This window comes from Saccostrea echinata, unplaced genomic scaffold, assembly GCF_033153115.1.
Source record: "Saccostrea echinata isolate AGI-Se365-2 ecotype Australia unplaced genomic scaffold, CSIRO_AGI_Sech_v1 ptg000013l, whole genome shotgun sequence".
Classification (NCBI taxonomy): Eukaryota; Metazoa; Mollusca; class Bivalvia; order Ostreida; family Ostreidae; genus Saccostrea; species Saccostrea echinata.
In genome coordinates, this window is record NW_026889762.1 from 6,045,547 (window position 1) to 6,069,238 (window position 23,692).

General features: G+C 33.2%; 2 protein-coding genes across 2 annotated transcripts in view; one reads left to right on the forward strand and one right to left on the reverse strand.

Annotated features, from left to right (window-relative positions):
* Positions 1 to 23,692, forward strand: part of LOC133186392 (proline-rich transmembrane protein 1-like) — a 182,931-nt gene that overhangs the window by 80,595 nt on the left and 78,644 nt on the right. The gene's annotated exons all lie outside the window — the stretch shown is intronic.
* The window catches only part of LOC133186203 (protein mono-ADP-ribosyltransferase PARP4-like), a 70,371-nt gene that overhangs the window by 22,925 nt on the left and 23,754 nt on the right, over positions 1 to 23,692 (reverse strand). Inside the window, 10 exon segments of the mRNA XM_061321438.1 lie at positions 3,722 to 3,898; positions 4,084 to 4,149; positions 4,348 to 4,467; positions 4,717 to 4,815; positions 8,930 to 9,076; positions 13,347 to 13,466; positions 18,124 to 18,219; positions 19,881 to 19,988; positions 23,072 to 23,170; positions 23,451 to 23,552. Of these exon segments, the coding sequence (XP_061177422.1) occupies positions 3,722 to 3,898; positions 4,084 to 4,149; positions 4,348 to 4,467; positions 4,717 to 4,815; positions 8,930 to 9,076; positions 13,347 to 13,466; positions 18,124 to 18,219; positions 19,881 to 19,988; positions 23,072 to 23,170; positions 23,451 to 23,552 (1,134 nt within the window).

Sequence of the window (23,692 nt, forward strand, 5' to 3'; positions counted from 1 at the left end):
TAAAATAACAACGCTCAAAAGCCCAATTAAAAACTACATATTAAGAGCACAACAAATACAAATCTCTGACACTACAGATGTGAGATCATGTACCATGAAAGAGAAAGCATCCCCTGTTGATAGGTCATTTCCGCCGTGAGCCCTTTTTCTGATCATTAAAGGGAGTAGTCCGTTAAATATTCAGCGTGAAATAAGTGCTAACAGTTGTTTTTGTGGGTTTTTTTTAATAAAAAAGTAATCAATAATTTCATAAATTTTTGATTAATTATTCATGTTATTGATAAGTAATCAATACGAGTTAACAATGCCTCTTCTGGACAGATATGAGTTTATAAAGAGAATTTATGGAGTTTTACTATATTATCAAGAGAGCATCAACCTAACACTAGAACCCCTAACCCAGGAGCCATGAAGTTCAAAATTTTGGCTCCCTTGTACATCATTACATACACTTACTTTGATTGTTTAAAGGTGCTTGGACACAGATTTGAAGTTAATATTTTCTCATATTTTCTGTATAATTTCATGACTTATATGTTGCTATAGCATTTCAAACTAAAATATAATAACAATCTTATTTCATCTCGAAGTTATTAAAACTTCGAATTTCTGGACGCGTTAGATTGACACATCCTTGCGCTTTCACATATTTTGATTTTATTCTTAAAACTTAAGAAAAGTGGCAAATTTGTTGTGTATTAATGAAAAATATTAAAACTGTAACCCAGAAAATTCAGAGTAGAAATGTTCGAAAGCAAAACCCACTCACAGTATTGTCAGTCCGTGCTCAATGGTGTGTGCAGAGATTAATAATTGAACACACCCGGTGAATCGTAAACGATAACAGAGCTCGTGCCCTGTTTACAAAAACAGTTTAAATTTCACGGGTGTGTTCAATTTGTTAAACGCTGTACACATCACAGAGCACGGACTGACAATACTGTTGAGTTGGATTTGCTTTCGAACATTTCTACTCTGAATTTTCTGGATTATAGATGTAATATTTTTTATTAATACACAACAAAATCGCTTCTTTTCTTAAATATTAAGGATAAAGTTAAAATTTGTGTAAGTGCAAAGATGTGTTAATCAAAGGCGTCCCGGAATTCGTAGTTCCAATAATTTCAAGATAAAATAAGTTTTAATTATATTTTCGTGTGAAATGCTATTGCAATATATAAGTCGTAATATTATACAGAAAATTTAAGAAAATATTGAGTTCAAATCTGTGTCTAAGCACCTTTAATACCCATGAGCAGAGATTAAGATTTTCAAAGAATTTATATATTTTCACTATATAATCAATAGATCCCCCTAACACCAGGACACCTGACCAAGGGGCCATGAATTTCACAATATTGGTAAAGGATCAACTCTGGTTTAAGCCCCACCCCTCGTGCCCGAGAGGGAAGGGATCGTGAAATTCGAAATTTTGTTTCCCTTTACCCTTTGATGCCATATGCTAAAATTGGCTGTTATTGGTTCAGCGGTTCAAGAGAAAAAGCTGTAAATGTTGAAATGTTAACACACAGCACACGACGTCGGACATAAAAACAGATAGCAAAAAGGTCACCTGAGTTACTTAGGTGACCTAAAAATTATATTAAGTGGAAGGCGTGACACATGAAATCTTTGAAATATCGAGTATAATCACACCTCAATGAAGCCTTCGGCTGGAAGATTCAGACTAAAGTGATCTGTCATTTTAAAGTTCTTACTCATTAAGCCGTTGTGTTTATGTAACTAAAGTAAGAGTTTGATTCATATGAAAGTATATGTTAATAAGAGTAATTATTTCGAGTACTAACTTTTAGGATATTTTTTTCTTTGTTTTTATTTCAAAGTTTTTGGATATACATGAATTTCATTTCAATCATTGACTTAAATATAAAATGTACAATAGATAAAACAATGTACTACACAAATGAGACATTGTTTTTTTTTTCTACAAGCACCAGCGAAAAAGTCTAACTGGCAGTAAGTTAAAATCTATTCTTAAGGTATAAGGACCTTTTGATAGGAGAAATAAGTTCCAAAAAATGTTATCCAAAAATTCTCTTTCTCAGGTGTTACTTATTTACCAAATGTTTTTTCATTAACAGTACATGTTTCCTCTGATCTGGCCTACTTAATTTTTAAATGACCATAACTCATGATTTCCTTTTCTTCATAATCACTCCATTGAAGGGGCAGGCCTTTCTTGGGCTATATTTCAGTGATGTGCTAGTTAATACCTAATAAACGCTGAGTTATAAGTAATTTCATTTGTAGATTTGCAAATGAGTCACATTTGATATCCACCTTCCTTTATAACGAAAATCAAGCTAGAAATAATATGGAATCTACGCTTTCGGCTGGAATTCAATGGATTATAATAATTTAGAAGGAGTTCAACAGATGGACTCTATTATAACTCTATCTATGTTGATAAACCTCTGAGTTATCTGCAAATATAAACAAAAATGCGCTAAGAAATGGTAATGTCATGTAGAAAAATATTATTATAAGTTCGTTGATGTACAAATGTGTGTGTGTTTTTTTTTTAAAAATTCAAGTTAGAGCATTTCTGTCCGCTTTTCTGTATGTTTGACCGTTTATGAATACTGTCTTTTATAAATTTCAAATCATACCTTACATAAGATTTTTGAATTATCATTAGTTTTGGAAATTTGTAGTTAGAAAAGTCAAAAAAAAAAATTTAATTTACCTATTTTTCCCAGAATAACGCTTACCAAGAATGCAGATAAATAATATCCCTGTTAACATGCGGCAAATCAGGGGTTACATTCTATCCACATGCATTTTATGTTCATGTCAGTGTGACGTTTCCAGTGAAGGTCATAAATAAAACATGAATATAAACTAATCCGTATATTTTAAAACATTTTAAAAGGAACTATCATCACAATGTGTTTTACTACAAATGTGTCTTTTATATTAACTCATACTTGCAAAACAGTTATATACAATTTAGGACCAAACGGATCTGTGCACATAACTATTTAACATTTAACCTCAATATTCTACAGCTACAGTGTATATATAAGTTTATCATAAAAATATTATCGTTAGAAATTCTGTTTTTTGACAAACATATAGCATTGAATTTTTGCCCCTTCTTACTCCTACAATGATTAAGAACATGAATACGTAAAAAAGTGTAGGACAGTTTAATATCTCACAAATTTATTATCAACAACGGTAATTTTTGAAATATTCTTAATATGCAAGTAGTCTTTCCTATATATACAAAAAAAAATCACGCTTGAAAATTAAGATAAGTGAAATATAAAGGATTTGAATTTCGTGGTTAAATTACTTTCATTTACTAGTGTAAAAATGATTTACCATCGTTAACTATAATAAACTATAGTTAACTATAATAAACCAAAGGTTATTATGGTTAACTATAGTATTTTTCACCAGAGCTTTAGACTTCTTTTGAACATTTATAAAAGATCTGCCAAAACATTTTTAATTTTTTATTGAATTTAACAGTGAATCTTATGTCTCAAATTCTGTTGAAAAATGTAATTTTAATGTTCCTTGTATGTGATATGAAACGTGAAAGCTTTAGAGTAGACTACATCTATGATTATTGAATATAACGAGTTATATGTACTTGGATCTCCAGTTTTATAGAAAAAATGTAATTTTAATGTTGACTGTGATATGAAACGTGAAAGTTTAGAGTAGACTATATCAATCAAATGTTACATACAGAATTTGAGGCATCGTTGTCATGACACTCTGCTGGGACTGGTCGAGGTAGTCGTCGCCCTTTAGTCTTTAAGCAGGTACGAAAAGGACGGGGTGGGACTGATATAACGGACTCTAATTCAGTCTTAGGTAGGTCTGATGAACTTCTCTGGACAGTAGGAACAGGTAGAATCCTATGCTGAAAAATGTATATACATGTACTGGTTAAATAACAAATGTGGTCTCGTGTGTCTGCAAATGATAAATGAATGGTTTTTTATTCTTCATACAGTGAAACAGTTACGACTTTTATTTCTTTAACTGCCATAAGAAGATATCTAATATCAATTATTATATGATTAAACAATTCTAAATTGTCAAAACCTTTGTTTCTTTAGGTAAAGGAGCACGGACTGGGGTTGGATCATTATCTACATCTTTATAGAAATTCTGCAAAAGTAAAGGCATAATCTTTATTGCTTTGAAATTACTTTAACATCATTTTGAATATAAATGATAAGAAAAAAGCTAAGCTGAAGATATATATTAGAATTTTAACAAATGATAATTTACATTTCCAAAAGTCATCTGAGCAAAAGTTTTCCCTATAAGTATCCATTAAAACAAGCTGTTTGTGGATCTATGTACCTCCAGCCAATCGGATTGAGTGGGTGGAGATTCAACAGGTTTAGGAGGAAGCTGCGCCCCACTTCTGATGAGAAGTGACGTATGTGCACTGTCTGTGTCATCGGGGTCTTCATATTTAGGCTTAAATACAAATAAAATAGGTATATGCATTAAAATAAACAATAATCAACCCGAGTATATGCATTTAAATAAATAAATTGTACTTTAAGATATATACATGTTGACTTTTTCACAAGGTAAAATATTCAAATAAAAATGCTTTAAAAGACCTTCAAAAACTACTGGCTACAGAAAGCCCAATTTTATATTGGAATCATACATGAACTTTTCACAGTACTTATGGACAAGAACCATTTGTTTGTACTTTACCTCATCATTAGTGACCTTAAGAGGGGTTTTCCTCGGGGGACGGGATGTTGGAAGTTTTCGAGCAGGTGAGGACATCTTCTCTGGTACCTCATAGTCAGACTGGAAATTTAAATCGATTATAAGAGAATGTAATGAACATATAATATTAATAGGAGCTGTTTTTCAAAGATTAAACAAACGTATAGGAATCAAGCTTAATTGCAAAAAAAAAAAAAAAAAAAAAAAAAAAAAAAAAAAATCAAGTCCTGTATGTAATAACAGTTGACTTTTTTTTTTTTTTTTTAAAAAAAAAAAGATGCATGATGCATACATACTTGACATGTTCTTAATTATTTTATAATGAGCAACACCCATGTAATCAAGAGTTCATATGACCATGACCACTGACTATGTTTCTATTTTTTTTTTTCATCTCGATTGTTTCACTCTGTAAGATTATGTATTCTTAATCTTGTGATTTTTTTCAAACTGATTGTTAGGCCATTATTAACACACTGAATTGTCGACGGATTTTTCCGTTTCTTTTCTGAACATGACAGGGAGCACACAGCGGATGTGACCGGTCGACAGGGGATGCTCACTCCTCCATGGCACCTGATCCCCCTCTGATGTTTTGGAGGTCCGTGTTTGCTCTGCTCCTATTTTGTTTAATGGACTTTTGAGCTCACCTACTGTTCGTTATCTCCACATATTTCATTTTCAAAGTTTTGTTTTTGCACTCAGCAAATCAATAAACAGCACTCTTTGGCAGAGAAATCCAGTGAACGGTTTTCATAAATTAAATATGTATTAGAACATCATCACTCAATCCCAAGAATATCAAATTGTATTGCCAGACTTTAATACTCTGTACAAAGTTTGTTTGCTTTAGTCTAGAGTGAAAATGTAAATCTTAAAGATGCCTTCTGGTAGTAATTTATTGTGTTAAATAATAAGAACAACACAAAATTTGCTTTCTACATTGACATAATACGCGTTGAAATAATGTTAAATTACGGAATAAGGCAACAACGCACAACCAGCTCCCAACACTTTTCAAACTGGTAGGTATAATAGTCACACGTCTTTAAAAACTCATAATTTATAGTGAAGCGGATATCGTTGATTTTCGAGGGGCTGTGCCTGTCATCCTAGTACGTTACTGTATAAGTTTGCCTTACTGAGGCTATATATGAGGTCTGTACAATTTCAATTTAATTAGGCCATAAAATATTGATTAATACAAGAATATGTCGCCATTTTAGTCAGATCACGCTTGTTTCATTTTAATTGTCATATTAACAACCTATAACAATAACTTGATCCACGCCTCAAGTACAGAGAAACTGCGTATCAAACTAGTCAGTGACGTCATTTTAGTCAGTGTAGCGAGATCAAAGTGGCTTTCATTCTACATTCAAATAGTGTTATTATGGCAAGATAAGTTACACATCGAATTATATTTACATTATTTATGAGAAAAGACTATTTGAGTATGTAAGAAAAAGAACATTAGTATCTAATCGCCGAGAATCATTTATATAGTTTAACGTGACGCCATAATCGATTTCCCGAACCTCTACATAGGCTTATGTAAGTATGGGAGTCCTTAACCTAGCTGCGAATTTGCCGATAGTAAAAAGATCAGACATTATCCGACATTGTAGGGATTTCAGTTATGATAAATCCGAAATCTTAAAATTGAAAATACTCATTGCCTCGCTTATTGAGGACATATTTGTTTCGTTGGTTTGTGGACAGAAATTCTTCAAGATCAATCTGAAGAACGCTTATCTGCAACTTGAAATAGAACCAAAGAAGTTTCTAGCAATCAATTCATATCGAGGATTATACCGTTACAACCGACTCCTATTCGGGGTAGCGTCAGTACCTGCAATATGACAACGCACTATTGACACAATATTGCAAGGAATAAATGTGCATTCTGGATAAAATGGTTATTACGGGAAGGAATGATGCACATCATTTGGAAAACTTACGTCAAGTTCTACAGAGACCGGAGGACTATAATTTAAGAACGAATAAATCCAAATGCCAATTCTTTCAGGATCAATTCGAATAATGTGGACATTTATTTGACGAACATGGCTCAAACAAGACAACAATAAAATAAATTCTGTGTAGGACACTTCTGCGCCAATACAGCCTCTTGCATTTCTATGTCTTGCAAATTACTATCACAAATTCATTCCAAATCTATCATCCATTGACCATCCGTTACTCAAACTCCTGGAAAAGGATGTTTAATAGCAGAATACCAAAGTATGTCAGGAAACTTTCGAGAAAGCAGAAAAATTGGTAACTTTTGATCAAGAATTATGTCATTCTGATCCGAAACCTACAAATCAGGTTAATGTGTGGTCATCTTTTGGATTAGGGGCAGTTTTGTCGCATGTGGTGTAGGACGGGAGGTAGCACCCAGTAGCTTTTGCATCAAGAACTTTGAATAAGGCTGACAGGAATTACAAAATTCTCATCTTCGCTAGCCAAGGGTTTCCGATCCGAAATGTACTCTACAACCGTTGTAGAGTAGATTTCGGATCAGAAACCCTTGGCTAGCGAAGATGCAGAATTCTTTTTTGTAAGTATTTGCAATTATATCTCAACTCTCATCTTCATTTTCCCTGTTTATTGAGTTGGCATTAAACCACATTAAAGGCCTCTTCGGCTGGGTTATGTTGTGGATATCTATTTATTTATCATTTATTAATTCTTTTAAAAAAGAAGTCTATGTAACTTAGGAAATGTTGAGAAGATGGAACAGTGATTTGAGGCTGGAAGCAGAACGTGAACAAATACGAAAACTAAAAATTCTTATAACCAATTAAAAATTTATCATAGTAAGATTAATAAAAAAATATATTTATTTATACAAATTACAAAATGAAAATATTTTAGTTTTTGAAACAATATCTCCATCCAACAACGTGGAATGCTATTTACAAAATTGAAATTTCTATTTACAAAATTCCCATCCAAAATCTGGTATCTTAGCTACAAAATTGACTCTAATATTTTTTTATGTTAAATAACAAAAAGTTTTTGCAAGGAACTTACAATAGATAATTAAATGTTCTTTTAAGTACATTAAGCCAAATACACACATTATACAAGAAGACTTTGAAAAATTTACCTATTAAAGTGCCAATTGAGTAAAATTCAGAATTTCTTTCAGACGTAAAAGGGAAAAAAATATCTCAAGAGGAAGGTGTGACACAGGAGCATCTGTGAAATACCGTGTATAATCACACCTCAATGAAGCCCTCTGCTGGAAGATTTTGACTAAAGTGATCTGTCATATTAAAGGTCTTACATATACTCATTAAGCGGCTTTGTTCATGTTACTAAAATAAAGAGTGCAATTCACATGGAAATATTTAAGTTAAAAGAGGTACTACATGTATTATGAATTTTTACTTATGTTTTCATTTCAAAGTTTTTGCATTTACATAAATGTCATTTCAACATTGGCTTAAATATAGATTTGAACAAATGTACTACACAAATTACACATTTGTTTGTTCTATAAGCACTAGCATAAACGGCTAATTTTGCTGTTAAGTAAAATCTAAAATTTATTGAATTGAATGGTTGGCTACATTAAATAGCAGAAATGCCAATTGCACAAAACACCAATCTTTATCTGATCCTAAAAAAGGAAGCCAATAGGCCGCAATGTTCACCTGAGTCACCAATAAATATCTAAACATATAAAGGTTCATACTGTCTATCACAATTTTTTTGCTAATCACAAGGCTGTATATTTCCGTGTAAAATAAGAACCTTTGCTGTGGCTTGTATTTACCCAATAAGACATGCTTAAAATAAATAAAAACTTTGCGTTCTTGCCAAAAGCCTAATTTTTTATTATTATTATTGAAACAATACAAATCCGAAGCAGTTAAATTGAATTTCGTAGTTACATGAATTTCATTTATTTTTGTAAAAAGCTTTCATTTACTATACTTCACTTTAATAAACTATAATTAACTATAATAAACTAAAGCTAATTAGAGTTAACTTTAGTATTTTTGCTATAGGGTATAAGATATTTTAGAACATTTATAACAGATCTGCATATATATATTTTAAAATAATCATTTTAACAAGTAATACTTAGGTCTCAAGTTCTATAAAAAGTGTGTTTTGAATGTTCATTGTTTGTAATATGAAACGTGAAAGCTACATCACACTAATGTAAAAATACTCTTACAGAATTCGAGGTATCGCTGTCGTTACACTCTACTGGGACGGGTGGTGGTGGTCGTCCACGGGCTGGGACTAATACAACAAAGTCTGATACGGTCTTGGTTAGGTACTGTGAACTTTTCTGGACAGTAGGAACAGGTTGCATCCTATGCTGAAAAAGTATGAACTTTATAAAAAAACAAATGTCTTTCGTGTATCTGAAAATAATGAATGAGTGATTTTCATGCTAAAAGCAGTGAAACTTTTCTTCATCAGTTGCCATAAAAAAATTTAATTTCAAATATTATTTGATTAAACAACTCTAAACTGTCAAAATCATTGTTTTCCCAGGTATAGGAGCAGGGATTGGGGTTGGTTCATTATCTACATCTTCAGAGAAATTCAGCATAAGTAGTCGATATACTTAATTGTTTTGAAACCGACATATTTTATATAACTGATAAGAAAAATAGGCCCAAGGGCCTTAACGGTCAGCTGTTGAAGCTATGTTACCCAAAAGGAAGAGATATATGATCAGGAATGAAAAAAATAATAAGTGAAATATTCACTAACAAATCTATTTCCTTGCCTGTACTTGCCACCGTTTCTCACTATCACCATGCAGACAAAACAGTAGTGCTTTAGCACTGTTAGTTAATCAATCTCAACCCCTCTCACATTGCTCTCCTTGGTCTTTGAAGAACATTTAATGTACCAAGATGAGGTATTTTTGACTCATTTTTATTTATGAATTATTTACAAGTCTACCTGGTAAGGAGTTGATCTTTACGGGTTCTAATTCACTGTGTGACATAGAGACCGGTCCTTCGGATGAGACCGTATAAAGCGAGGTTCCGTTTCACAGTAAATGCTGCCACGAAAAAGATCCCTTACTGCTCAAAGGCCGTAAACGCCGAGTAGAGGTCTAAATTTGTAGCCCTCCACCGGTGTAACGACGAAAAGGGACCCCGGTAAAATACTGACCTGGGGGTCAAATTTCTTGATGAAAGAAAAAAAAAAGATTTTTTCCCTTTTATCCTAAAACCCTTTCATATTTTTAAACCTAGCTCGTATCGCATATCAAGAACGCTTGAATTGTGTACACGGGCACCTGAAGAATGGATAGTGTAACCCCCCTCCTTCCCCCCCTCCCGCTTCTGAAAAGCGGAAAATGATATCAGATATCGAAATATAAGTATAATAGATTAGGAATTCATGTATTTTTTGTAAGTTTTTGTATCAAATAAAAGGAGCGGGGGGCGGGGGGGGGGGGGGGGGGTGTTGGTGTTACACCATCCATTCGTCAGGTGTTGTAACTCATTGTGTTCGAATCAAGTATCATGCGAGATTCGTGTTAGCGTATCTATAGTGGCGAGTTTTGAGGAGAGGAGGTTACGGAGTTGTAACCTACTCTTAACATGTAATGCTAGCCAATAGAAAAAAAATCTCTTCTGGGCATGTACAAAGACCTCTTTTTTTATTAAAGCAATTTTTTTATGTGAATAGCTTCATTTTGTTTAGGCTTTGTTGGCACTAGTAAACGACAAAAGACATATATTGGTAAAGATTGTGAGCTAATCACTTTTTGTGTCCCTAAGATCGAAGATCAGAGGCATTTTGATTTAGTCTGTCTGTTATTTTTTCACAAATTTAATTTTCCCTACGTTTTTTTAGAAGAAGTTTGAAATTATATTCATAGAAAATCAAAGATATTTATGAGATTTAATTTTCTTAACAATTGCCTATTACATTTCACGCAAATTTACTTGCGTAAGGTTCAAAAACGTTAACATTTCTTATTACTTTTGATGAAAAAATCATTTTAGATCTTATTTTGATTCTTTGCACATTATTTACCGGGAATAAAATCAAAGAGGATTACAATTATCGAAATTATATTTTTTTATTAATGTGCTTCTCTTTCTGACACCAGCTAAGAAAACGATTTTAAAAATAATGACAACTTTGGAAACTTATTTATAAAAGTTGATAAAACAAATCTAAATATTTACATTTGCTATGTTTTCCTATTAAGTCAACTGTAAAATATATTTGAATGCCATTTTCGTGTATACTCACGCGTTGAAATATGCACGGAGAAACTCGCGCTAAAGTGACGTCACAGTAAGCTACAGAGACATTTATGAAAATGTAATGATAAAGGACAGCCAATAATTCAAACATTGAGTGCATTTTTGGTGCTTTTGAACATGTAAAATGTAAATATAAGGACTGTTTTTAAGTTTAGTGTGAATTATTGGTGTGTAAATCACAGAGACTTGCAGGTAGGCATATTTTTCATGAAGCGCGCTAGCGCGCTTCATGAAATATACCTAGGTGACAAGTCTGTGTGATAAACACACCAATAACTCGCATAAAACTTAAAAACATTCCTTAAGAATGCACGTTTTGCTACTCTTATAGTCACAAAACGTCATTATAGCCTTGTTATTTGTTTGTAATTGTGATAAAACATCTTGTGTTATTGATGTAAGGTATAACGTTTCAACTTTGTTATTTAAAGTTTAAAGCTTTAAGAGATAAACACTTCATATCATATGGCTGTGTGATTTTACCCCTATGTATTTGCCTAACAAGAATATTCCTACCAAAACCAGTTTTTTGTATCAAAAAATGACTCAGTCATTTTTCTACGGGGTCATTTTTCTACAATCCACACGGAGAAAACTGACACCAAGGCCATAATTTTTACGGAAAAGTGGGTCATTTTTCTAAATAGAATATTGACCATGGGATCAAATTTCTACGTAGAAAAATGACCCCGGTCAATATTTTACGAGGATCATTTTTCGTCGTTACACTTGCAGGTACTGACGTCTCCATTATAGAATGGACGTTAATCAACGAACAAAGAAACAAAACAAGTCTACCTGAGCATTAAAAACTACGAAAGTTCTCTTTGTATTATTTTGTATCACCCATCGGATATTTCTTTCATATACCACTGCTGTGACATCACAATGGTTTTTGTGTGAAAGTGATGAAGTAAAATAATGTTGATTCATGTATAAAAACAGTGTAACAAATTGATAGTGATGTATCAAACATGTGATAAAAAGAGTCCCCCATTATTTTTGGTTGGGTATGATTTTTATTCAACTAGGTATGATTTTTATCAAACTCGTCGTGTTTTTTTATCCCCTCGCCAAGGTTTAGGGATAAAAAAGCACACAACTCGTTGGATAAAAATCATATCCAACCACAAATCATGGGAGATCCTATATACATGTATATATTTAAATATATATTACAAAAGTTCTTGTGTAATTCTCTTATTCAATTGATATTTCAATTACATTATTTAAAGTGATGAATTATCGTGACTGAATACCAAAGGGGAATAACGTCTCTCAGAAAAAAAAAAAACGAGTTTATCGCGTCCAGCCCTGCACCAGAACACTTCACCAAGTGGTCCCGAATTTCGAAAACCGGGTAAAAATATCTTTGCTTATTACAACTTTGTACCAGGAGTAGAAAAGATTTTCAAAAGAAATAATGAGTTCTCCCTCTAGATTAAAGATAGCCAATCCCTTATTCCAGAATCCCTGACCCAGGGGCCTTTCTATTTAAAATTTTAGAAGAGGAACACTTGCTAATCATAACTATATTGAAGAAGATTTTCATACATTTTCACCATATTTTATACTAGTATTCAAAAGAGGCCTGCCCAAAAACCAAAACCTTGATGTAGGGAACATGAATTTAATAATTGTGGAATAAAAATCCTTGCTCAAAATAACTATGCATTTAGTTTGTTTGCTTAATAGCCAGGAGCAGAGAAAAAGATTTTTGGAAGAGGCACCCTAGCTCATTATAACTATGATTTTAGTTTGTTTGCTTAATACCAAGGGGTAGAGGAAAAGATTTTTTAAAGAAACTTTCACTATATGATCTACAGAACCCTGCCCTAGCAGAAGAACGCCTGGACCATGATTTTCTCAATTTTTGTAGGAGATTCAATGCTTTTCAAAATCATGTCAACCGTTTGACTGCTTGATGTCCAGGAGTAAAGAAGATTTTCGAGGATTGTATTGGTTTTATGGTGTTAACAACGCCCCTAAGGCCCTGGAAGGGGGGGGGGGCAGGGGCCATGAATTCCATAATTTTTGTTTCCTTTTATCCATAGATGTTATATACCAAATTTGATTGAAATCTGTCCAGTAGTTCCAGAAAGAAACCTGAAAATGTTTAAAGTTTAGCACACGACGTACGACGACAGACGAAAAACGGATAGCAATGGGTCACCTAAGTGTCTCGGGCTACCTTAAAAAACTACGATGAAGGTGTAACAAAAAGAATTTTACCGTGTAATATCTTTCATTTCCAAAAGTCGTTTGAGTATATGTTTTCCCTATAATTATCCATGTAAAACAACCTGATCCTATGTTAATTACAATGGTTTAATTTGTGGCTGTATGTACCTCTGACCAGTCAGATTGAGTGGGAGAAGGTTCATCCGGTTTAAGAGGAGGCTGCTTCCGACCTTTAATAGGAGGTGATGCAGGTATATTATCCTTTTCATCGGGGGCTTCATATGTAGGCTTAAATACAATAAAAATTGGTATATGCATTAAATTAAACAATAATCAACACCGATTATATGCATTTAAATAAACAAATTGCTTAATTTTAAAATCTATGCGGGTAGATTGTTTTCATTGGGTAAAATATTCAAATAAAAATGCTTTAAAAGATCCTACGAAACTACTGGCAACAGAAAGCCAAATTTCATTGGAATCATACTTTTTGTGTCGCCTGCAGCTCAAAGCGGCAATTAGGGATCATTTTACCCGGCGTCTATTTGTTTGTCCGTCCGCCCGTCTGTCCGTCTGATAAATCTTATATCTGAAGAACTGGGTCGAGGCCTTTGCTGGTGGACTGTTACATGTAGTCGCCGAGGGTTTCTACAGCCCAGTAGCCAAGTACTTCGGTACTAGCTTGAAAATACGAATATATATTAAATTGCTGTGATAAAATTCAGTAATTTTATTTCAAAATTAAGGATTATCTCCCTCATGCCTAGCTCTGATCCTTCGATGTATTTGGCTCCATTCTTTGGCACCCCTTTTTCAGCTGTTTAAATTTTTATTTAAATACAGGTGACTCTCGATGGCTCGAACTCCGATCTCTCGAAGTTCTCGATCTCGATCTCTCGTAGTTCCTCTATATAACTAAGCAAATTTACTCCTGATCTCTCGAACTCCCGAAGTTCTCTATCTCTAACCAAGACCTGGATCCCGTTACACAGATTTCATTGTTTTTTACTCTCTATCTCTCCAAGTTTTGATTGCGCTTGTATACACGTCGATCAAGCGTAAAATTAATTCAGCTTGGACTTATCTGGAAAACAGTGAACGCCTGGGGCTGGGATGGACGGGTTAATTGGTTGTTTACATAGATGATACTACACCTGTGAGTCGTCCGAGTGTTAATAAAATTAATTGGTCAATTGGTAAATTATAAACAAATCGCTTCACAACTTATTTTGACTGGACGAGACGATAAGTTTGAGAAAATGATTTAGGGACGTGTCAGTAATTTTCCATAGATTATGAACTTTAATATTATTAGAGTTTACACAATCCCAGTTTGGCAAACATTGCACAAGAAATCCTATCTCAAGAATTGTATACCGATTACGAGCAATCTTCTGAAGGACCGATCAAGCCCGCGCACGGGGGTTAGCAAAATCGACAATTGCTACTCAGGTTTCATGTAATCATGAAATGACAACAAATAAATATTGAGACTAAAGATAATCATTTCATTTATTCGAAACACGATCATTGCTGTTGAAATCAAGTGAATTACCTGTAAAATATGAATGAAAACGTGTAATAACATACAGTACCAACCAGACCAAACCTGACACAAAGCAGTCCCAGAGCAGTCCCGGGGACTGCTTTCTGGGACTGCTCTGGGACTGCTAAAGCAGTCCCAGAGCAGTCCCACAGCGATCCCAGAGCAGTCCCAGCGGTCCCAGAAAGCAGTCCCAGCGGTCCCAGAAAGCATTCCCAGCAGTCCCAGTGGGCGGGGTTAATTAATTTAATGGGCGGAGCTTACTCAGAAATGAGATTACCAATAAACAATGTAACTATAAAAGGCAGTTGAAATTGATGATGCATTTCTTTCTGAGCAGTGTCAACAAATGTTTACAATTCTAATGCGACAGTTATTTCTGAACTGTTAAAAAATAACACTAGGCGTATAGAAACAAATAATATTGAACAAAGAAGACGTTCACACCTACTAATAACCTGAATATTTAAAATCAGTTATGTGGTATATTAATTTTTCACCCAAATAAATCAATTTCTTAATTTACTGTGATTGATATTGGTTTCCATATTTATTTATTTTTTTTTATAGAAAATTAAACTTGAGTTAATTATTTTCTATCAGAACTAGCTTTAAATAAATCTTATAATTATAGAATAAGGCCGATTCCCGTACTATACTCTGAATGCATTTTTCTTAAGTACTGGAGCTTTTGAAAAATTCTTTGTTAAATTTTGCCGAGTATTATATTTCAGTTATGATTATTTTCACTGACTTGCCAATTGTATTATGATCGTTAGATTCTCTATGTAACAGAAAACAATAACACTCTTATTATATAAACGTTCGAGTGTACATCTGTAAATCACGCGAATGGAACCCTCAGATTATGTTCAAAATAAATTAATCCCGAAATAAATTTATACACATTTATTGAAACAAAGATTTTTTGAAGTGCATAGATTAAAATTAGTGTCATTGTTGACCAGCGTGTTCAGTGATGTGTAACACTGATACCCAATATAACATGCATTGACTTTCTGCTAATCATGCCCAAAGGCGATTGAAACCTCAGGTGTTGACACCATTTTATACATCTGTATTGCTTTTTATTATTTGGCCAGGAAAACACAAACAAAACAAATAAGAAATAAGTCACAATTCCCAATAATTTCAAGTGTTTATTTTTTTTTTTTTAATAAATTTACTATTTTAATAACTTGTTTATAAATCAAAAACAAATTCATAAATAAATCCCCCAATAATTGTTCACATTGTTTAAATGACTAAAGAATGGTAGAATAATTTTACTTCATTGTCATTTAAAAAATTATTAAGATTTATTTGAGGGCGGTAAAAAAAATAGCCTGCTCTTTTTTAGCATGGTTTTAGCCTTTTCAATTTAAAAAAAATCCAGTACAGTATGTCCCTCTGAATATCTTACTGTAATGACAAGTTTGTTTGTTTTCTAAATAGTGCTAATGCAAAAATTGAGTACATAATTTGACAGCATTAATTAATTAAATAGGCCTAATTTTTTTTTAAAACACCTGTATTGAAGTTTTAATTAGCATTAATTAATTAAATAGGCCTAGATATTTTTTTCAGACACCTGTATTAAAGTTTAATTTAAGGAATAAAAGTCATCTCCTGACTTCCCTTTTTAACTACTTTCTTCCCTTTTTAACTACTTTCATTTTTTTAATTAATTCTAGACTACAATTGTGTAAATTTACAGCCCCTGAAGACATTTAGTAATTACATGTAAATCTATCTCTACTTATTAAAAAATTTCTAAGAAATCCTTGTTTTTTTTTAAATTCTTTATCTTAAACACCTCTCTGCTGAAAGTACACAAAACAACAACAGGGAGCCTGCAAATTCAGAATACACAAGGGGCGGAGCTATCATGTCATTCAGAACCTTTTTCATGCATGAGTGAACAAAGCAGTCCCAGAAAGCAGTCCCAGGGACTGCTGGGACTGCTGGGTCTGCTTTCTAGAGCAGTCCCAGAGCAGTCCCAGAGCAGTCCCACAGCGGTCCCAGAGCAGTCCCACAGCAGTCCCAGAGCAGTCCCGGGGACTGCTTTCTGGGACTGCTTAGGTGTCAGGTTGGGTCTGGTTGGTACTGTAATCAACATATAATTCCGGTATGTATAATAGTAGAACAATGATGATCGGAACTGAAAATTCCGGATTTTATTCACTTTCTATCTCTCGAACCCCCCGATCTCTCGAACTTTTCTTACGGTCCCTTGAACTTCGAGAGATCGAGAGTCACCTGTATTTCGGATTTCTAACGTTTAGGCATAAGCATCACTGAAGAGACATAATCTGTCGAAATGAGCATCTGGTGCTTCAAAATTGTTACCGTATATGATTTACACTATGGGAGGTATTGATTTGATATTCTGCACAGATATTGCTTGTCACTTTGACTTTTTAAAATATCATGGTTACCGATCTCATGACCATTGAACTTGATCTTTGTCCTACTTTTCAAAATAGTTCATTTGCATATACAGCATATCTTTGATATTTAAGAGGTAAATCTATGTTATTTAGCATGTGCACAGTTTGCCACAAAACATTATGAAAATAGTAGCGTAACAGTCCACTTGACGTTGACCTTTGACCTACTTTGCAAATATACGGATGATTAATTTTTTCTTTTATTTTGAGAGGCAAGGTTTTGATAATTAGTATTTATATCAAATGTTTATGAGCTCATGAGACTGTACTTTGAAACTGAAGCTATACAGATAGCACAAACTGAAATTTAAATACTATAAAAAATACGTCGGGATCGGCATACCAAAAGGATCGTTGTAGACTGACAATTGAAGTAAAGAAAGACTGGAATCTCTTTTGGAGGATAGTTGTTTTTAAAAATGACAAATAATTATTTCTAATCATTTCACCATATTTCATTATTCTCTTTAGCTTTGAGGGTTGGGGAACCATATTTCTATTTGATTGTCAGATTTTATAAATAAATAAATGCTATTCTATCGGTCTTACTATTTGTGGGTTAAGGTCCAAAGAAAAACTGCCCAAACTTGAAAATCCTACTTCGCGCGCGGGGGGGGGGGGGTGACCGTTAACTTTTCCATTTTCTTAATGGCGAAATTGGTCTTTAGTTCGACGTAGAGCAACAAAAAGTGATGGAAGGGGTAAGCAGCTTCCAAATAAAAATTTACATAGTAAAACTACATAAAAAACTACTGTAAGAAAAGGTGCTCCCTGTGTGTTATGCTTCTCTGCATTTTTCTTTGTTATAATGCTAGTAACATATAAATATCTGACCACCCTTAGATTTATTTCAATTTTTAATGATGCTATAAAGCAGGCGACTCATGTATTCCTTGGAACAATCAAGTCGTAGTACTTACGCATAAGATCCAATTATTTGCAACTTTACCTCATCATCGGCGACCTGTAGAGGGGGTTTCATCGGGCTACGGGACGTCAGAAATTTTAAATCAGGTGAGGACATCTCTGGTACTTCATTGTCCGGCTGGAAAATTGAAATCGATTATAAAAGAAAACAAGATGTGTTTGTGAAACACTGATGCCCCCGTATGGCAGCTTGTGGCGAAGGTTAAAGTTTCTCAAATGCAAGTCAAACTCCATCTTGTCACAAGTGATACACATGATATTGAAATGTGAAAGCCCTAGAACCAAACGTTCAAATGTTATGGCCAAAGTTAAAGTTTTTCAAATTAAAGTAGGTCAAACTCCAAGGTCAAGGTCAAAGGGACAAAGTTGTTGGTATCAAAAGTAAGGTATTGTCACAAGAAATGCATATGTGAAGTATGAAAGCCCTAACACCAACTGTTCAAAAATTATGGTCAAGGTTTAAGTTTTTCAAAAGTAGGTCAAACTCCAAGATCAAGGTAAAGGGTCAAAGTTGTTGGTATCTAAAGGAAGGTCCTGTCACAAGGAATGCATATGTGACATATGAAAGCCCTAGCACCAACTGTTTAAAAGCAATCTGATTAAAATCATATCCTTTGATCCGCTCACATAGATCGCTACACAAGGATCTGAAGAAACCCAATTCAGAGTCATCTCCTGGTGACTTTTCAATTATCAATCAAACGTTTCTTGTAAAAATTTTGAAGTATCTCGGAATTCGGTTACAGAAGTGAAAGCGCCGATGATACACGAAGGGAAAAGTTTATGTTTAATAAAAGTTATGGGCAAGGTTAAAGTTTTTGCGGACAAACAGACAGACAGATAGACAGACAGACGGACGGACGGACAGGGCAAAGACTCTATGCCCCCGAATCTTCGATTACGGGGACATTAAAAGTCATCTGATGGATTGTATAAATTGATATGTTTAATGTCATAATATATGTATTTAACTTTGCTAAATTGATTATTTAATACTTATTTACGCAGTTTTTAATAACATTCTGAAAATAAGGGTATAATTTCATAAAGTCAAAAATCCTTTGACCGGTATTTTTCCATTAAAATATAATTCATGTATACATGCATATATTTTCAATTTTAAAATATCACAATTAGCTTTCGTAAACCTTTCTCCCTAGATATGTAAAATATGAATTAACGAAAACATAAGTGCTGGGATCAAGCATTCTCTGTTGAGGATCTTATTTATATTAAGATAGTATGAATTTACTCTCAATATGTCTCATATTTTCTCAAGTTCACCCCCTCTTAGTGCCAAGAAATAAACCATAAGCTGTGGCAATTACTTCCTCCCAAACCTAAATTAAGGCTTTGACTTTCTCTTCCTTCTTAAGTTAAAGACTGTAACAATCTTTTCCCCACAAAAATTAACAAAAAATAAAAGGATTAAATTATAACAAAGTACAAAATGTATCAAAGTACAAAGTAATGCTAATTGCAATGGGAGATAAAATACTCAGCTTAATAATATTGATCTTTTAAACTGTCAGCTAATAAACTGTAAATTCCTGAATATTTGCATTGCTTATCAGATAAGACAAAATGCTTATAAATAGCTATATAGATCCATATTCATTGATGTGGGTAATTATCCATATATGATATTTATGATACTACAGACATACCATAGAAGCAGTCTATTCTCTTTAGCACTGCCGTAGCAGATGATACAAATCATATTATTAGCTTTCCAGTCATTGACCTGGGCAACTGTACATATATAATTCTAATACATACCATAGCCAAAGTCTTGCTCCTTTCTTTAGCACTGATTAATGATTTTGTTTTCCCATCTTCTCTGGATTCCTCTACTGAGCCATCCCGGAATTCTTCTTCTTCTAACTCCTGTGAAAAAAGTACAGGGCTAGATCATTATCTGTATCATGCTGAATTTTTCTTACTGATATATTCCCTTACACTGTAAACTTCAACTTCAATTCATTGCCTAAATAGAAAATCCAGAAAGAATGATGCTCAGTGGGGTACAAGGTGATGTGATCTGATTTAAATATAAGCCCAGTTATGAGAACATTTTTTTTTCAATTTTGCATGGTAGATATCTTGCTATTTTGTAAAAGAGCGATAAGAAGACTTCAAAAATATAATCCTTCCCCTACATAAATACAAAAGATGAAAAAAAAATAGATGGGTTATAATTAGTATCAAAATTCTTTTTTTCTAAAACATTGTTAATACTTTGCAAATTACAGATACACTGGTTAAAATAACAAAATTTTGAATTTGATTAAGCATAATCCCTTTTCAAGTACAAAATTTTATTAATGACAATCAAATCTAAATATTTTGACTGATTTTTAATTAAAAAATTGATTATACAATCATTTTTATTTTATTCGCAATTATCAAATTAATGACATGTAAACAGATATGAAGTTTCATTGGGATGTCTTTAATAAATATGCCTCTCTAGAAGATTCAAAATACTAACACTAATCTCGGGGAGAATCACTTCTCAAAGCTAAATCGAAAATTTTGACAATCATTTCCTCCAAAAACTAGAGGCTATGACAACCTCTCTCTCTCTCTCTCTCTCTCTCTCATGAGCTGTAACAATCACTTAAAAAAGACTTCTCTCCTTTCCATATCCTGTGAAAAAATCAAGATAACGGACTTTGGCCATATCTTTATCAGACAGAATCTCTCTTATTCCTTACAATGCCTTGTAATCATAGAACAAAAAATGGATACAGCCAACTTACCGTGTCTTCCTCGTCAACATAAAAACTACAAGATTCTGAAATTATTGCACTTCTGCTTCTTCCTGAACGTTCCACCTTCGCTGTCTTGCTTTTTTTGTACTAAGAAGATAAATATTTATGACATGGGCAACATTGACCATCTGTGGTAATAAACAACCGTAAACAAATGCGCCATTTTTCGAGTGACGTAATCAACTACAGTGCTCTAATAAGAATAATACGTCCTGCGCAACAACCAAAGAAAGGATATTCGTTAAAGCAGATTAAAATGGATGTGTCATTGTGAAACGAATTTTAATCTTTGACAGTCCAAATATATAAAAAATAGGAAGAGGTGTAATAATAAAAAAAAGAAATGGAATATTTTTGCTTTATCAGCTGCTTTTGTTTTATTAATCAAATATCATCATTATCATCAAATCTAACCCAACAGAAAAGAATTCAGAAAAACAGTTAATAATTAATTATAGTAATTAGTTTTCAAAAACTAATGTGAGAACTCTCAAATTAATGGGTTATCAACATGGTCGCCATCAAACGCGAACTTAATTTGTAAAAAATCAGTATAAAAGCACGGACTTGAAACTAGCTGATCGCATGTACTGTACCATCTTTGCTAGCCAAGGGTTTCTGATCCGCTACTCTCCTAACAAACCCTTGGCATGTGGTTTTAAAAAGTTTGGATTTTTTTCTCGAGTTATGATTGGAGTTAATTGATATCGTTTGACCAATCAGCAATTTTTTTTTTGAAAATGACGATATCTGCATTCGGAATAAATCTTGACTCTTCAGTCTCGGGAATACAAATAAACAACGATTTTAAGATTACATGCCATTCTATAAATAGCTATGGTGTCTTCCAATCTTAAGTTGATGGGCATATAATTTGATGAGAAATATATACTGTAGATGAAGATTTGCAACCTAAATAACAAATAAACATCGCTCTATACCTCATCGTTAATTAGTCTCTAAACACTTTAATTTTTAAATTCGTTTTTTTTATTTCTGTCGATGACGAAATTTCTATGTATGTTGTAAGATACGAGATCACGTGACGAAAACAGTCCCGACTTTTGACAGCACCATAGGCCAAGGGTTTCTGAGGAGAGTAGCAGATCAGAAACCTTTGGCTAGCGAATATGATACTGTACAAGTACACAGCAAATAATAAGAGTCCGACTGGAAGACATTAAATTATCACCAAATGTTAGTGTTTAATAACTTTTGTGAAAATAGATCTATTTACAGGAAATCAGTCCCTGTACATGTAAGTCACCAATATAAAAAGACATACCAAAAATTATCTCATCATCTAGAGGCACAAGAGGCACAACAAGAAAAGTCCAGAAAACAGTGAAAAAGTAAAGATTTGCAAAGTCATGGGACAATAAAAAAAAAAGGTCAATTGAAATGAAACACAAACTTGTCAATTTGTCATAATAAAAAAGAAACCCGCCAAATGTCAGCTCATAATCAAAATAAACATGCTTAAGGACCCTCTATACACTAGAGGAAAATATTTTTTGGACATGGAGAAAATTATAGTGTGTAAAGGTGTAAGTATTGAGCTTATCTATCACATTTTCAACATAGGTTGCCTTGCATTCAACCCCAGGAAAATGTTCAAAGACAATGAAGTACTGATGAACATAAATCACAGTTATTTACTTAAGTAGGCAATATACCTGCAAATGAAGTGTTCTATCTATTCATCTTGGCCTATTAAAGTGTTATGAATGCTTGATTTGATCACAAATTAAGTAATAAACTGTACATTTCAATTTATTTTATTCTTGATCAAAGGGCAGATCACTCTATCTGCATAAAAATACCACAAAATCAGACCTCTCTAGTGTGCAGTGTATAGAGGGCTCTTAATCAAGGACCAGAAACAACAGTTAGTAAATTAAAATATTCAAAGCTTTAGGGCAATATTTTTCATGAAAGTTACTGTAGTTAATTGACATGAATCTTATATAAGCAATCAAAATAAACAAAAGCATTTCAATTTTATTCCAAAGCGTTTGATAACCATGACAAAGCACCTAACATTTTGTACATCATGATAAGCTAGGGACTCTAACAACTGTTATTCTTTACCCTACTTCTAAACCCTGACCGTTAGGAAGTGACATCATCATAAGTACAACAACTGTGCATAATTAGAAATCAGTGGTCATGCAACTACAATAATTTGTCATGTACCTCATCTTCCCCTTCCCACGATAAATATTTTAGTTGATCAAGGTCCTCATGTTCCAGGAGGGTCCAAATATCTGGAGCATTCTCAGGTACCACCTCATCCTGCAAATTAAATGCAGGTCTTAGAAACAGACTCTTTGAAAAATGAGAGCAATATTAAACATAAAGGAGAAATCTTATACATGCATGTGTCCAATAGGAAAGATAAACACTTCGTAATTTACAGCACAGAGTATTATTGTAAAATAAATCTTTAAATACTAGCACTTTGTAAAATCATATCAACCTTTAGGTAATCCCAATAGATTTTAGACACAAAACGTTTTGATATTTCGGTTTTCAAAAGTCTATATGTGAATAATGGTATTTTAAAAATGATCACCTTTTCTCGTTTCTCGATGGCGACAAAGCTGGTAAGTGATGTAACGATGGTGTATTTTTTACTCAACTCTATAATATACTGCTTCAGATTCATTTTCTTCACCTGATGATTCAGGAAAAAAAATATTTGATCCTTTTTAATAATTTAAATCAAATTATATGTCTGTGAACCAATTTATATATTCCTAATTATTTGTTAAATACAAAATGGATTCAGGATTGACCTCATCTGATTTCACAAAC